Consider the following 17,671-nt stretch of genomic DNA (forward strand, 5'->3'; position numbering starts at 1 on the left):
AATACTTTTCTAATCTCAAACAATAACAATGAGAAACTAGTTTAATCTGAAACCTTTAATTCATGTGTTGCTGCACTTTGATGAGGACTGGATTCACAAGCAACTGTGGAACAAAAAATTGCAGTTTCCCTTGCTTAATAATGGCCCAGATTGAAAGTCTTGATTTAATCATGACTCATCATTTATTTGGGAGGTTAGAACCAAATGTTGCAAGTGGCAGTTATCTCTTTTTTAAAACAAAGAAGACTTAATGAGTCAAGTTGTTAGCATTATCTCTCAAATCTACCAGACTACAAATAACTGACAAAACCGTCCTGTACATTTTTGAGAAATTAACATAAATTAAAGTTTATTTGCAAAGTGTTCCAATTGGCAAAACATTCTCAGTCTAATTTTAAAATATATTTATTTGGTCCACCTGGCTGTTACTAGTTGCCAGATCTCTTTCAGCTGTATGACAACATTCGACCTCATCCCAGCAGGTATGATGCCGTGCTGTCACAACTGCCATGGCAATTGCTGGTGCCTAGGGGGACAGGTAAATAAATGCTCTTTCGTATTATATAACAGTTTTCCCAAGTGGTGTAGCCCAGCAAAGTGGGAGACAGTAAACTACAGTGCTGAAGGAATCTGTGTGCACTCAAAACCCAGAAAGTTACCATCACTTTGTGTTCTGAATACCTTCCCTAATATACTGGGAGAAGAGTGGTGTCTAATGTATCTTTTCCAATTAATAATTCTTCTTCAATACTAAATTATTAAATAGTATCTTTATTATGTATAACAACCAGTACCCCCAATGATTGAAACTATAAGGACTTGTATGCAGAATCTGAAAAATCTGGAATGCAGTTTCCAAGTATTGCCTTTCCACTGTAGCATTTGCAGTTACCTGAGCTATTATCAGTAGTATTACTGATACAAAAGTTACAAAGAGGAGAGTAAAGATTACAGGGAAAAGTAAAATATTTAATAGACATAGTTGAAAAAAAAAAAAAAAAAAGATATAAGGCAGAGAAGAATCTGAAGAATGGCTTGTACAGCTGAAAGTTCATGTACTTTCTGTAGTTATATTAAGTGAGTCTGATAAAAGATTTGAAACTCTTCAGCAGTTTTTGACTGCCTTAAAACCGCAATATTAAGTTGTGCTAAAAATACTTTGTCCTAAACATGTCCTAACAATTCTGTGTTCTGGATTGCAACATGAAAGCATTATCAGTAGAGCAAATATTTAATCAAGAGTGAATGATGAGTTTGGATATTTAAATAGAGACTGTGAGTATGAAACACATGAAGAAATTCTACAAACTTAGGAAATGGGAAATATGTCCAATTTTCAGCATTAGGGAATCTTTATTTTCTTAAAAATATTTTCTGCTTAAGAAAATATGTATTCATTTGTTAAAAAGTGTCAATTTTACCTGCCTTTTCTGATGTATTGAACCTGACCAATACTACAAAGGTAGGTTTACTCTTGTTTTTATGTTTGTGGAGACAGTCTGGAGTATAAAGAAAATATAAGTAATATAACTTGTGGAAATGAAGTGGAGCTTTCAAGTTACTGAATTTAATAAAGAGAAACTATGGCTGAGGAGAAGTGTTGATGAACAGGGAGCAGGGAGCTGTTCTTTGTAGGTACAGCTGGTGCTAAGGTATATTCCCTTATGAAAATACTTAATGATGACCTTTGGTTAGATATAACTCTGTATTCCTTCCTCTGAAAGAAATGCAACTTCTGAATGTATGACAGTTCTTAAGAAATTTTCTAATCTAATCTTGCATAGCACATGCACCCTGTTATGCTTTCATTAGCTTTCATTAAATGGCTTTATGATAAGAATTAAAATTTTGTCAGAGCTTCCTATTATTTCTTCATGTGGTTGAGAAGGAGATAGGAGAGAAAAATGTATGATTGCCATTGTAAAGCAAGAAACAGTTGCAGCCAGGTCTAAAGTATGAAAAGGAGAAATAGAAAAAAATCTCAGGAATAGAAAAAAAAAATCAACTTAGATATTTAAAGAATTATTTGGAAATCCTTTACAATAATGTTAATATTACACTTTGGGAATCACCACTGTTCCTAAAATCTGAGAAGCCTAATGAAAGAGGAGCTGAATCAGATTCATGCTGATGTACTTTCATAACAGACAGGTAAAATCTGTTTTGCTATAAGTATGGCCTTTGAGAGCCTTACACATAACCATAAAGTGTATCTCTAATAGAGACATCTTCTGCTAATACGTAAAGAATTCATTTTTCTTAAGTGCCCCACTCCTTTCTTTCCTTGGAAAGAGTGCATTTGTAACATCTGTACCTAAGTGATCTTAAAATACCCTGCTTACTTCTTGGAAAATAACCAATTTATGGTAATTCCATACCATAGAACTAGAACAGATGTGAATTGCTGACAAAGGCTTGACTAAGAGAACAGGAGGGCTGCCTGCTAATAGCTGCCCAGTGCAGCATGCCGTGTGGGATTGTTTGAGCTCTGTGTGTCTCCAGAGGACAGCAAGGTGGCTAAGATCCTGCATTTACAATCTCTTTCAGATTTTCCCTGAATGCAATGTCATCTTAATGGAGCATACTGCAATGTGGAGTTTGACAGTATGTGGAGTTTTCTGTCCCTGGGTTCGCTCTTCTGTGTCAGCAAGTCAGCAATGAGGTGGGAGAGAAGGTGTAGTCCTTCCTGGAAAAGGCAGTAGCACCAGTCAGGAAAAGTAATCAAGGGAAGTGCTGTGTTGCTTGGTGCAATAGATAGAGCCTGAGTTACTGCGACAAGTGCAAAATGGGAAGATATGTGTAGCATTGGTAGCATATTTGAATCTTTTGAAAGTGCTGATTTAAGCCAGCTACCACTATTCACAAATTAGTGTAATTTCACAAATTGCAAAGTTCTGTAAATATGAAAAAAAAATAAATAAAAAAATCCTGTTTGGAAAAAAATGGAAAAAGATTAAGATTTTTTTTAAATTATTTCTCACAAAATTTATTTGAATATACTTGAAAGGGTAAAACTAATTGTTTTGGTGGGAAGCTGCCTTACTTTTCTGTGTTGTGGTACCACTTACAAAAAGCCAGTAATAAGATTTTAACGGTAAGGCAATTTTCTTTAGAAAATAACAGTTAGGATCATTTGTGCTGCTTTTTGTGTCACATATTTAGACTAAAATGACAGTTATTCACAGAATGGGTGAGGTTGGAAGGAACCACTGGAGGTCATCTGGTCCAACCCCCTGGTCAAGCATTGGCACCTACAACCTAGACCATGTCCTGGAAAAGCCAAAAGATCTCCAAAGAGAGAGACTCCACATCCTCTCTGAGTAACTTATAGCTGCTTTGCAGTTTACTTATTTTCAGATCTCTGTAAATACAGTTGAGCTTTATTAAAAGTTTAGTGAGAATGATATCCTGAAGAGAAAAACACAGAAGTGACAAGTTACTAAGCATACACTGAAGGAATTAATTAGATTTAATACATAAATGAGTTTCTTGAAAAGTATCTGAAACTATTTTTTGTCTAGAGATTATAAACTACAGTTTTGAGCAAGACAAACTGTATTGTCAGGGAAACAAAGAGGATGAATTCTCCCTGTTTTTAAGTCTTCTGTCTCCCTGTTAAAGCCTTTGATTTGGAGTTACTGTGAAAATTTGACATCAATTAAGATGATTTATGAATCAAGTGACCTTGCTGTTGGGATATTTTTTTCAGTACTGTTGGGTCTTTGGCATGTTTGAGGTAGGCATATGACATTTAACTTAATAGCAGGCTATTAGGAAAACTATAAGGTAGCACAATGTTAAATATAGCAGGAATTAGTGAAAGTCTGAGCCCTAGGTTTTAGCTACTAAGGTACCATTTCTAGGAGCATGTCAGCATTACACAACTTCTTTTATCAGTGCTAGATACACAAGATCAAAATGTTAAAAAGGTCATGCTGTTTGGGCTGGGAGGCGGTTGTCATGCAAAGCAGGAAAGCACAGAAATCAGTGATGCTGTGGGGACTGAAGAAACAAATTTTCTTTTATGTTGGCCTTTGTTTTCAGTGTTAACATCACACAATATTTAGTGTTAAAATCTATTTTGTTAGCTGTGTTAACCTTTGGACACAAGCTCACCAAAGAAGACCTGAAAGTGCTGAGCACTGTGGCATGTCAGTGTCTTAGCCGAGGATGAGCTGCTTATAGTGGAAGATGGCACTGGCTCCATAGATAGTGGCAGAGGGGCTGAACCAGCCCCTGCCTGCTCCCTTCAGGCACACAGCTGTAGTCCTGCTTTATATTTTCTTCATCTCCAGTTCTTCATTCTCACTGGTTGGGGACACTGGGGATGGCTTCACCAATTGGGAGGAAGGCAAGGAGAGCATAAGATGCTCTATTATTTTCCCTCTCCTTGCAAGAATGTCTCACTGGGGATGTATGTACATATTTGTTAAAGGCTTTGCTCTAATAATTTGTTAAAGGCTCTAATAATTGTTAAGGGTTTGCTCTGATAGCAGTACTGCATCATATTCAACATGCCAGTGGCACGTTGGACTGGAAAGTTTTTTCAGTCCTCTGCATTGCACAATTTCGTTTACTTTCAGTAAGAAACAATTCAAAAGGTATTGACTGGGTCCACCACCTAAGGTGACATGGTATGGAAAGTTGCCACCGCTAGCTAATGTAGATTTTATAGCAACCCCCAGTTTCTCAAATGCCATGTTGTTGTTTAAACTCTGGTGACAGTGACTGAAACTGGTGGATTGCCTTCTGGTAATATTTCTATTGGACAACATGACAAGTTGAATTACTGCTGTATAACAGATTCTACATACTACCACAGCTTTTAGAAAATTGTTTTTGTCAGCTAAGAAATTATTGATTGAGTAAAAAATATATTTAAAGTCAGGCAGTGAGACAGGTTGGTGAAAAGGTTAGGTATAGTGTGCTTTCCCAGAAATCACCCTTTAAATTCTTCAGTGATCAACACTAAAGCCACGATGCCACCTAAACTTCCAGGTAATCATCTCTAGTTACAGAATATATGCTTTAAGATACTCAATTTTGATTATGTAAACAAGAAACAAACTTCTTACTACATTAAAATTATGTAAGTCAAACTTGTTCGTCCTTCTAAGCTAAAGAAAAATGAAAACCTCCACAGTAATTAGTTTACAGATACGATGCAAGACATTTTATGTGGCAGGTCAGCAAAGTCAAAGGGAAAAAGTATATACTTAGCAAAGGTAGCAAATTCTAAGCTTAGAGAAACAATAATTTCATGAACATGCAGAATCATAACAAAAGCCTTACATGGAACAAAACGGTAAGACATGTTTTATAAGTACAATTAAGAAACCTGGTTTAACTCTGTAGGTATGAACAGTGTTCAGCACTGTTTAGGAGCAGCTGTTTTACAGTAAATTGTACAGCTTAATGGAAACTTGTGTGCACAGGAAGAGACATAAAAGGAGTGCAGGTGATACAGACGGAGGGGAGTTGATTTGCAAGGTATGGCACAAGCGAGAGGCACAGCTAGGCTGTTTATTCAGAATCTTTGCATTGAATGTAACAGCTGTCTCTCTGCTTAATAAAGAATGCATGGATGGGAGCCTTCAAGAAGCCAGAATGATAGTTTTGGTTCGGGTGTCTCATTAGAGCATTTTGTGGGGCATGATACATAATGATACAATTTTTTAATTGGCCTCCAAGCAGAATTCCTTGAGACCTTACCATTTAGGTCCTGCAGACTCTCCTCTAGATCCTGAAAACACATCTTACTGTTTTGAAGAAAACTCTATAGATAATTTCAGCCATCAAAATCTCTCCATTTTTAGATCAATCTTTCATTGCTTCATTTGCTTTTTCTGGTTACCCTGATGGTGCATTTATGGAAAGCTGAAAACTTCTTTTAAGTTTCATGGGAGCAGCAGATATCCAGGTATTGATGGACTGATGCTTTACAGCTTTTTAAAGCTTTCCATGTGTCTTTGCCCGTCCTAGGATTCTCAGTGGTTTCTGAAATTGCATATATACAGAAAGTGAGCTATATGAACAATTTGAACGTAATGTCTCTTCTAGCTTCACTTGCTTTCACCAGCTAGAAATTTATTTAGTTGCATATTCTAGCCCCAGATTTTTTCTTTCTTTAACAATATGATAATATCAGGCTATCGGTGTAAATACACATGCAATTGTCAGTTAACCTTATGCTATTATTTTCAGAGTGCCTGCGGCACTGTATCAGTACTGTCAGAGCAAAAATACCACAGAACAAGGTATTTCCACATTCTTTTCCATGAGCCAAGACACAAAATGGGATCATTACCAACATGTGGTTGTCTGCAGTTCAATATTAATATGTCTGCTGCTATCCAAAAAGCATATTTGTGTAATTCAGCAAAATGTAAACATGTGTTCCTGAAGAGACCAGGTGCTGCCAAAAAAAAATAAAAAAATCATATCTTTTTAATCAGGCATAAAGTGTTTTGGTGTGAAACTGCTCAGATAGTCTTTAGACTAAGTTCAGTGCTGGTGTAAGCAGTTAAAACTGTTGGATTCAGAAAAATTGCTGTTGCTTACGGCAGTTGAGTGTGCAGCCCAGAATTACTTAAAATCATCAGTTAATATGTTGTATGCTGGGCGTGAGGGCTGAAGACAGGAAACCCCAAGTTCCAGTACTAGCTCTGCTGTGAACATGGAGAAAGGACTTACTTAAAATTCCTTATGACACTTAACTAATCTGGCTAAATGTATCCCTACTGTATCGCATGTACAGAGTTGGCCTTCTGTGTCAGCTTTACCACCTGTAAATGGTGATGATTATAGACACTTACCTCACAGGAATATTGTCAGGATTCATTAGTTAATGCCTGTGTGGTGCCTTGAAAATGTTAAATGCCACATGCTGCAAAGCAAGGTATCATTAGAATAGTTTAAAAAGACCATTTTAGGTACCTTCCTTTCTTGATTTATATACATAATTCTGTTGATAATAGGGATTTCTCATGTGCCCCAAGAGGGGAATAGGGTCCAATAGGGTACACTGGGACCAATTCTCTTTTCATAGAAGAATGACCTAAAAAATTTAGTCACAGCACATCTGGAGTCTTGCTATTTAAAATTCTTATGACAAATTTTGAAGTTTAAGTGGACAAGATTGGATACAGATGACCATTATCATATCAATTACCATACCTAATACCTTTTTAAAATGTCATTATGAATCAGTAGCATCTTTTCTTCATTAATGTATGTCTTTACACTATGGGTGGAGTTTTTATACCCTTCAATGTCAAGTACGGTGTAATCAGCTCTGATAAATGGTGCTTCTGTTGTAGACATTGACAGAATCCCCTCGTTCTTTAAATATAGTGGATACAAATGCAACACATACATTTTAAAGCTAAACAATGGTGTTCAGGTTAATTCTTAGCATTTACACAGTATTGTAGGCCTGTACATGCTGTGAAAACAAACCTTCATTACATTTTTGAGGTAGTTAAGATAACAGAGATCAAATGTTCTGTCAAAAAAAGAAACTTTGGTACTTGTCCAATTCTCTAGTCACTGAGCACTGTTCACTGAAGCCAGTAAAGTCACACCAACACACTGAGCATAACCCTTTATAATTTACGTTGTTTTGTTTGTTTGTTTGCTTTTTCCACACTGCTATCATATAAAAGTCTGAATATCTTATATTTTGTGGAAGTCTATTTATACCTTTATTTTTCAGATAAAAGTAGTGAAATTAGATCTGGCAGCAAGGGAAAAGTTGAAATGTACAAAAAGCGGTGCTGTCTTTTCTAGCACAGTGTTATTCTTGACAAATGTGTAGATCCAAACTGAAATTCAGATACTGTTGTGGTTGCTCTCCTCCATTAACTGTTGCCAGGATTATTCATACGGTTCAAGGGAAGAGATAGGCAACCGGTTGTTCTGTTGGACAGGCATCGATGACTTAATGAGTGAGGTTGTTCTCATCCTTAGCTATTGCTCTACCCTCTGAAAACACATCCAAGATAGGTAAAACTAATTGATTCATTAGTAGTCTCTCAAAGCATTGTAAGTTTAAGCTTAGTAAATTAAGAAAGCACAAAACTGGCAGCAGGATCTTCATCTGTCTAGCTTTAATTTGTCACTGCTTATATGTTGAGTGCACTTGAGTAAGGACATGAATGCACACAGAAGTCAATGAACTGAACAAGGATGCTCCCTGCTAACCAGTAAGATATTCTGAAGAAGACAAAGCTGGATACATCACAGGTATCTGAGTGCCTGAGCTAGGTCATCTGTTACTCATTAAAAAAAAAAAAAGGAAATAAAAGAAAAAAAATTCAATAACCAAATGCTCAACAGTTACCACACGTCTTGTTGCAATCAGTAATCCTATTGTTAGGAGGAAAGAGATTTCAGATTCAAGGGGGTGGAAGCACAATTTGAAAATGTTTTACATGTCTGGGAATGTCAGACTATCACATACTTTTCTAGTTGTTTCTTTAATTCCTTTCTATTGAACCTATTTGTTGACTTCAATAAATTAACGTTATTTGGAGTAAGCACCTTAATTTGAGGTTCATATAGAGAGTAGAGGCAATATTTATCTTCTTTCTCTTTGTAAAATGTAGTAATTTCAAAGATATAGAGAGCAATGCAGTTCTTTCTGTGATACTATTACCTAAGTTTTTTGTGCTAAAGATCAGGCTGTCAAAGCCAAACAATAAAAGTTTGACAGGTGTGATACCACCACTCATGAACCTACCTCAGTGTTGGGCTTAGGTGGCTAGCGTGACAACAAAGTCCTTGTAATTTACCTGCAGCTCTTGATTGCTAGCTACCTTACTGTAGCACTCAAGTCTCATTCTCAAAGGCGAGCATGTACCCTTTATGCTTACAAATAGAGAGGACTCCAATTTTAATGGTCAGAGTGCAATTTGTTCTCTGCTGTTTAAAAATAAAGCTTATCATGATCTGTATGAGAAAACTCTTGTGCCTCTAGACAACATAACTTTGACTCTGTGAGCACACATAGAAATACCCACCTGTCAGTCAGTCAAGGTAGTTTAAAATACCTGTGCTGCAAAAGCCTATGTGTCATTATAGATTTAGCAGTACGAGCAATGTTCTCTTTGTCAAACAATGAAGCAATATGACTAATTAACACTCACTAGGGAACCTGAAATAATGATCTCTCTCTCTCTCTTCCTAGAGCCAATTACCCCAAATATTCAGATTAGCTACCTACTATTTCTCTGAAAGAAATGTCTTGCTTTCATTTTCTTTTTAATTTAAGGCATTATGTACCATGTAGCATCATGTTATAGGATGTTATGTCACATCCTGACAGCTTACAACTAGGGATATGCTGAATTTATTGGATAGTTAATACCTGCCTGAATTAACAAGATAACCAACTTCTCAGGATAAGGAAATCTGGGAAATATTTGCAGTACTTCCTTCTATATTTGTAGGGACAATTTACCTGACTGATTTAATCAGCTGTAGTATTTCATTATCACTTCCACTAAGAAAATGTTTAAGCATACATGTTTATTTATGCATACGTTAAATTCATATAACATGTATGTTCTGATTGTACAAATGCCTATAATACCTATAAATATAAACAATGATTCTGTAACATAAAATTATGATGCTTGAGAAGTCCTTGATCAGGAAGATAATTCCACAGATATTATTTTGATCAAATTTACCAAGTTCATAAACACTAAGACTGTTCATGGAAGTCTCTCTGTTATATGGTGACTTTAAGCCATTACATAAGAAACTTTACCTCACCACTAAACATTGCATCAGCCCTAAAACAGAAAATAATTTAAGTATGACACCTTTCCAGGTCTTGATGAGGCCTGATAATAGATGGTTGTACAAAGTCCACAGCTGAAGATCCTTTCCTGAAGACAGAACTGAATACTCTAGTTTACAGAAATGGAGCAGGCTCTTTTTCTTCTTTCCCTCACAAATGGGATGAAAGATGGGTAGGCGTGTTGTTCATGAAGCCTAGTAATACTAGTTGACTAGTTATGGGATTCCTGTTGAGTTGAAAGCAAACTGTTTTTTTGACAGCTGTCCTGAGATTGCTGTAATTAGAAGGGTGTTTTTAGACATCGATGTTGTCACTTGAAGGTTGATCCTTGAATTTTTCTGAGCAGAACAGCTTCAGCATGAGGATGGGGAGTATACTGGCCTTTCAGAACCAAAGGAAGCCTTTATGACTGGATGCTATGCTGGCACATGGAAGAGGTGTGTTCATTTCTTCTCAGATGCAGAGCATTCAGCCTTTTCCACTTAGATTAGTGCTCTGCCACTAGAACAATGCGGTGTTAAAAATTAATAGCTGAATAAATAAGAGAGTTTAATACCACTGCTTGGGTAATCTGTATCACGCACATCATACATGATCCTCATGTATACATCATACATGTTCCTCAGGGACCCAGACAGAGGAATGCCAGCCTTCTGCATGAAAATCGGTGATATCAAACTGTGGTGCTTCTGGTGTGCATAAAAGTGATAGCACTACAGCTACTTATACAACCTTTAACATATGACATATCAATAGAAAACTTGGAGCCAGAGCTGGGCTACATCTGAGCAGAGGCTTATAGGACTGGAACATTTACGTAAGTGCAAAAAGTTCTGCTTAGGTCACATTGGCATTCAAAATCTATTTTTGTATTAGAGTGGAGTCAGGTAGAGGACTGTTGAGTCACAGTACTGAGAACAGTGCAAAACTTAAATGATTATTTTTTGGCCTTGTTTTATAATACCAAAGTGCATCTTTCTATGATTCTTAATATTAAGAATCAACAAAACACATAAGATACACCTAATTTTAAACTATCCAGATATCTCACAAAAGTCAAGTTTGAATGTGAGACTACTTTCATGCTCTTATTTGCATTATGATGTAGTAATTAGGTGTTCACACACATCAGAACTTCTGACTCTCATTTCTTTCAGGGGGAGTGGCAAGAGTATGCATTTGCTTGTGACAGGGGCACTGCAAATTTATTGTGACATTTCTTAATGAAAACCATCTTTGATTTCTAAAGGAAGATTTTTAATTTAATATATTGTCTTTCAAAAAACAAATTTTAATATCACTATGTTGTAAATTTTGCACGTTTCATTTAAAAAGTGGCAGAATTTCAGCACTAGGGTGAAATTTTCCTTTTTAACCAACACTGTTATGAAATACCTATCTTTGTATCTGCTAAACAATAAGAAAATTGAGTTTCCAAATGGTTATGGTCCCATTTGTAGTGAAATTTAGCCTGAACCTACTGATCAGATCTAACTTGTAAGCCATTTCCTTCTGTCTTTCAAGCAACTTGAGGAAAGATCAGACTTCATTCCCAAATCAGACTTTCCTAATATTAAATGAATTAGGCAAGCAAAATTATTTTTTGCCACACCGTACCTAGAGGGCTGTTAAATGAACACACTTGAAATTATACTGTAAAGGTTTTGAAAAATTCTGTTAAGGATAAGTGATAGTTTTCAGTGGAGAAATTGGTACACGACAAATGATGTCAGGCTATGTCATCTGAGACACCAGGATCTGTAAGGCAAACACTTCTTTCTCATGAAAAATACCTGGACTCAAAAATATTCTTATTTCTGCTGCTGGCACACAGGAGATGTTTGTTCATGTCCTCTTAGATTTTTTTTCTCCTCTCAAATTTCTGAATTTCTGTGGTACCGTCACTCTCTATATTTAAACTTTACTGTCACTAGTGAGAGTGTAAAATCTTTGACTCGGGCAGAAGTTGGCACAGCCAGTCTCAGCCAGTGCATGACACTGATATGCATGTGTAAATATAGGAAAATGATGTTTATTTTCTCAGTGTACATAACACAACATGTAGATCATGCATAGATCAGGGTTTGCCAGTCTGTTGTGATCAGGTGTATTAGTGGGAATTAAACAGCTAAGGCTTGAGCATTTGTGCAGTAGCTACACAAATACTCTCTGTGTCAAGCTTTGAAAGCAACATATGTGGACAATTTTTCTTTTCCATCTACTTGTGGCTGAGAAAAACCGAGATTGACAGAAGAAGCAGCATTGAGGTGACATGAGACTGTCAAGTGGAAAGTCAGTTTAAGACAAAAAAACAGGGAAGCTTCCATTGACTTGACTGGAATACACAGTGTGCCTTTAAGGGGAAAATATGCTATGTCCCCGATGTTTACAAATTAGTTCACAGGTAGAAAGTGCTTTTAAGTTGCTCTGGATGCTGAATTTATAACAATTTTATGAGAAAACAGCACTAGGTATCATGTCCTTTTAATGTGGTTGGAATTGAAGTTCTTCATTCTTGCTTTTCCTATTTAAAAGGTTCAGTTCAACACCATTTGAAGTGGCAGCATAAACTGGTTACATGAACCTAAATTGCTGGCACTGAGAGCCCGCCACTGACTTGTGTTGTAAGCCTTTCACAACTCGGATCTTTTCAGAGGTTTTATAAAACATCTTGTAGCAGCTCATCCTGTTCAGGGATTTTTGGCTATCATAGTATCAGCAATTGCAAGGCGTTGTAATATATATATTATTATATACATTCAGTGAATATTTTCTTTGTCTTCCTTCTCTTCATACAACAAAATGAGGTTTCTTAACTGTTTCTCTGCATACTGTGCTTCACAGAAAGCTGTTCGCTGCCTGGTGTTGTAAATGGAATACTGATTTGTTACAGCTTCCATCCTTTACTAGTGCTCCTGCTGCTCTCCTCCTCTATCTTTAGAAACTTCCTTTTTAGACAGTGAAAACAGGATAAGACAGAAATGTACTTCGTTTATTCATTCTCTTTCTTCAAGCTGCATCATATGCCCCATATTACAGTGACTAATGTGATAAATTACATGGTATCGAGACTGAAACAAAGGTACTTACAGGAATTGGAAATACAGCTCTACAATTAATTTTCTAGTACTTTTAAAACTAATAGTTCTATAAAACTTCTTAAAGGTTTTTAGGATTCAGCAGACTGCAGTTAATGCATTTTTGTTCAGAGTTGTGTGGAGTTTGGCTAGCTTGTTGGCCACACGATTACAAATCAATTTAAGAGCAACCTCTTAGGCCTGTCTGCTAGGTGTGCATGCAGACCTGTTGAACCATGTCACCATTTCTATAATTGCCTTATACCAAAGAGAAATACTTGAAACTCCATGTAGGTACAGAAGCGGTTTACTTAAGTATTGTAGGTTAACACAGAAAAGAGTGTAAGATGGCCTAAGAGTCTTTTGTTATATGTAATGCTGCTCACTGCTCCCAAAAACATTTGCTGCCTTTAGTTTTCTGCTTGATTTCTGCAGAGGCAAGAGGACTGTCATCACTGACTAACCACACAAATGTTTTCTAAAATTATGATGGAGCTTATTTTACTGAGCCTTAGAAATGTAAGGGCCAAAGAGCAAAAGCATCTTCAGAAGTAGCACATGAAATGTGTGTGAAAATAATATTTCTGAGTTTGTTACATGCTGATATCTCTCAGTTCTTTTTGAACTCATTGCCATGGTCTTTTAAAAAGCACAAGCTTTTAGAACCATGACTCATTCAGATAAAAGTTAATTACTTGTGACTTTCATGAGCAACTATGAACAAAGGAGAGTAAAACAGGCACAGCCTTATGCAATTTAGAAAGAATTTTCAAGCTACATTTTAGCTTGAAGAGCTGTGTTACTAAAAATGTTACTGCCAGTGAAGCTTTCCAGTGTGATAGCACTGAGATGGCAACATTTTCCCCTGATAGCAGTCCAATCACTGCTGTATAGGAAATTATTTTGAAACAGGTGTTTGCTGTCCTTTTCTTGTTCCTGTGCTTGCTACCAGGGAATAACAGAGTGCAGGTCAATCAAACTATTGTTCTTCTACTCTGAATGAGAAATAGCTGCTTCTAGTAATGATAATTTTAGAAATGACCACTATGGTTAGAAAAAAATGAATCAGTATTCTGTGGTCTGTGATATGTTTCAAATGACAGAGCCTTGTTAAGAGGACATCATTTCTGCTGGGTAGTTTTCAGAGCTGTGTCAACTTTTGTGTTGGTGCTTCTTTTTGGTATTACCTTTGGTATTTGGCTGCCTAGCAAAGCACAGTCAATTCTGTAGAGCTGCTATGGTCTGCTACAAGTAATACTGCGTACTTGAACCAAAGTTAATGCATGTCTTGAAAGTCAATTGTGAAATAAAAGCAGTAATTTTTCCTCTCATGTGTCCTACAGTATGTGGCAGACCGGCTGCACACATGTGGACCCCTGGAACTGGAGAGCTGTTGAGTTAGGAGGATCAGGTGCTCCCACTGCTGGCTCTAGTTAGCACAAAACAGAGGAAAAAAAAAATCAGTTTCAGTGCTGATTACAGCTATTGTTGAACTCTGAGTCTCTGTCTCTGCTATCCCTGCTGCTGTAATTATAGTGTTTGCCCCTGCAACCTCTCAGTTACCTCAGTTACCTCAGCAGTTACCTCTGGTGGGAGTCTAGGGAAAACTTCTAGGGAAACCTCTGTTGGCTGATGTTCCCTGAGGTGTCACGAGTCCTTTCAGAATCGTTGTGACATTTACAAACCAGAGTCTTTTGTTTTATTTTTCTGTGCAACAGCATAAGCACTCTGACAGAGTTTATGCCTCATGCTGTCACCCTGTGGAGTTTGCTGCTGTTGGAGGTCATTGAATCAAACAGTTTAGCTGTATTTTGTTTTAGGGGATGAATACTTCTATTGGGATTATGAATGCATGCATTTTTTCAAGACTCAATAAGTGTAATGAGATCAGATGCTTTAGGATACAAGTATATCACTTAGCTAGAGGGGTAAGGAAAGAGTGTTCTCCTCTAATGGACACCATGATACAATTTGAGGAGTAGAAGCCAAGGACAGTCATCTTGACTAAATAATGCGTTGGTCATAGCAGGGTAGAAGAGATCACTGATGGAAAAGATATGTGCTGGGGCAATGATTTGCATGTACAGTTTCTGCTTATGTTCAGAACTATAAAATAAAAGCTTAGTGGGGGGGTTAATTTTTGTTATTGCAATCACATGTTGATTGCTACCATTTCAATAAAATATTTTAAAGAAAACCGCACTCAGTGGAGATGACAGATGGAGAAGCAAATAAAGTCCTGCATGATTTCAAGTTTTAAGTGATTTATCTTGCTAAAGGCAGCATACTTAGTGCAGGTAACCACTTCAGTCAGATTGATACAGTTGTTGTTTCAGAGCTTGTCCAAATAGCCTTTTATGTTGCAATCAAGTAATAGATGCAAGATTGACAAGGTACAAAGAAAAGGAGCTTTCAGTCAACAAACAGACTAAAATCCATTATTGTGGTGTGTACACTGTGTCCTGGACCTGTAAACACATCTTCATTGATCCCATGGAAAGATAGAAATATCTCCCCTTGTATGGTTCAATCAAGACCCTTTTCACAAAGGCAAAGTGCAAACAATATTGAAAAAGCAGAAAAAGACTGACATTACAGTCAAACAGTAAATAATGGTTGTGCTCGGGAAGCCTATCTATAACATTTCAAACTGCTGTCAGCTCAGATGAAATGTATAACCTCTCTATTACAACCTTAAGAAAGATCAAAACACATGTACTGTACATTCCCCTTACTGTCATACCCTTTTTACCAACTGACCAAATCAATAAGAAAAAGAATTTATTATTTATTTTTTTTCAGTTTTGCATGTTTGTGGGTGTCTCAGGTCTAGAAAAATCATTGAGACAAAGCTCTGCTTTTTGTTATTGTTTTTTTAATCCTCATCATTGTAATGCCTGCAAAAAATGTTGAAGTATTTTTAGCTGAGTTTCATGTGATCGGGCAAGGCATGTAAGATAGATGACCTAATACGGCATTGTCCTTTTTGTTGTTTTTTATATATTTAATCATCTGTGTTACATATAATTTTTAAATATGACACTGCAGTCAGAATTTATTTATATAATTAATAAAAGACATACTCTATTACTTTGCCTATTTAGGTCTGCAGTTGAGTTAGAACACACAATGAGTTCACAGCAAGTGCACCACCCTGGCAAATGACTAGCTTAGCCACCCCTTTCACTCCACGTCCCCAAATTCCATTTAAATCCTTATTTGAAACCTTAAGTGGAATTGAAATTTAGTATAAGCTTTGGTCTTTCTCACCAGTGGCAATGAATTTTATGCATACTGCACCAGGTGGTGCTAATAACTGTAAGGTTCTGCCCAAGGATTAAGCATGGTCTATAAAAAGATTAATTTGCTATTTAAAGTTAATATTGCTCATCTTGAACTGTCATCTAGATAGTATGAAGCTGCTCCTCACTTTCTTGAGCACTGAAAAGGGGTCTTTATGTAATGAATAATTACAGCCTCTGGCTAAGGTCACTGGAAATCTGTCCTACAGGAAACTTGTGCAAATGCAAGGAATTATGATATCTTTCGGAAATACTCCTTTATGAATTGGATTGGAGGGAAATAGCCATTGCTGGCTGATGTCTTAGGAGGTACTTCAGGAGGCTGTGATTACCTTGCTTTATTAATCTCCTTCTATAGGCTTATTGCAGGCACCTTTTCATCACAAGGTCCAAGTAAAAATTTGATCAGTTGTATTTGGTTAGAAAGTAATAATAGCATTTAGTTGGGGTACCTACTCTAAGTCTGTTGGGAAACTGTTAGAGAGCCACAGAATGGCTGAGGTTGGCGGGGACCTCTTGGAGTCATTTGGTCCAACCACCTGCTGAAGCAGGGCCACCTAGAGCAGGTTGCCCAGGATCACATCCAGAGAGCCTTTGAGGGTCTCCAAAGAGGAAGATACGTGCACATCCTCTCTGGGCAACCTGTTCCAATGCTCAGTCACCCTCACAGCAAAATAAGTGTTTCATGACATTCAGATGGACCCTCCTGTCTTTCAGTTTGTGCCAGTTCCCTCTTGTCCTGTCACTGGGCACCACTCAGTTGTTATCTTTTGTTATTATCTTTTATCTCATTGGTGTTTGCTTTTTATCTAGAAGTACTGGAAAGCTTACAAGACAAGTCATTTTGTTATGGAGACCTTTTTGTTTCACAAACAAAGCGATTTAGTTGTTGAAGAAAGTTTCAGATTAACATTAAGGGTGAAATCCTGGCTATGTTGAGGGTAATGAGATTGTTGCCAGGGCTTCAGTAGGTCTGAAAAGCTTTGCATCAGACCAGATCAGTTCTGCTTATCTTTTGCTCAACAACAGCTGACTTCCTGAGAGGAATGAGGATGTTGTGGCCCTCAATTAAATTTTGAATATATCCAAATATTTAAAGTCCTTACAGCAGAGCAAAATACAATTATTATTATGTAAGATTATTGTAAATAGAAGATAAAATGCATAACAATATTTTCATTATGGTAATTTTAGGAACAATTTATAAGAAAATGATAGCATACATTACATACTGCAGCTGTTTAGGGTGAGAGAAGGGGAGAGTTTGAGAAAGGAGGTTACCAGTAAAAGGTAGAAAGGTGGATGGATATATGTGTGAATGGTTAAATAACTGTGTCAGGAATCCTGAGCAAAAATAAGGGCAGTTCCCTTGTCAGGTGTTGTATCAATTACTGGATTTGGTTGTGGGGTCTATGTTAGGCAGAAGTGAGAGCTGGCTGGAGTTGATGACTGCACATCTGTTAAACTCTGAACTTTGCACTAAACAT

General features: G+C 36.9%; 1 protein-coding gene across 5 annotated transcripts in view; it reads left to right on the top strand.

Moving 5' to 3' along the window:
* The first annotated feature begins 1,324 nt into the window (after positions 1–1,324).
* Positions 1,325–17,671, top strand: part of LOC311438217 (uncharacterized protein) — a 182,614-nt gene continuing 166,267 nt past the window's right edge. For 3 of the 5 annotated variants that reach the window (XR_014694012.1, XR_014694014.1, XM_084522374.1), the window contains exons 1-2: positions 1,325–1,462; positions 2,548–2,604. Coding sequence is in view for 1 of the 5 variants with exons in the window: in XM_084522374.1 (XP_084378500.1) it covers positions 2,559–2,604 (46 nt within the window). In the remaining 4 variants the exon portion in view is untranslated. Of the gene's footprint in view, positions 1,463–2,547; positions 2,663–17,671 lie in introns of all 5 variants that reach the window. The other 2 variants (XR_014694011.1, XR_014694013.1) reach the window with 2 other exon arrangements.

The sequence above is a fragment of the Aythya ferina genome (genome assembly GCF_964211825.1).
Source record: "Aythya ferina genome assembly, chromosome: 5".
Classification (NCBI taxonomy): domain Eukaryota; kingdom Metazoa; phylum Chordata; class Aves; order Anseriformes; family Anatidae; genus Aythya; species Aythya ferina.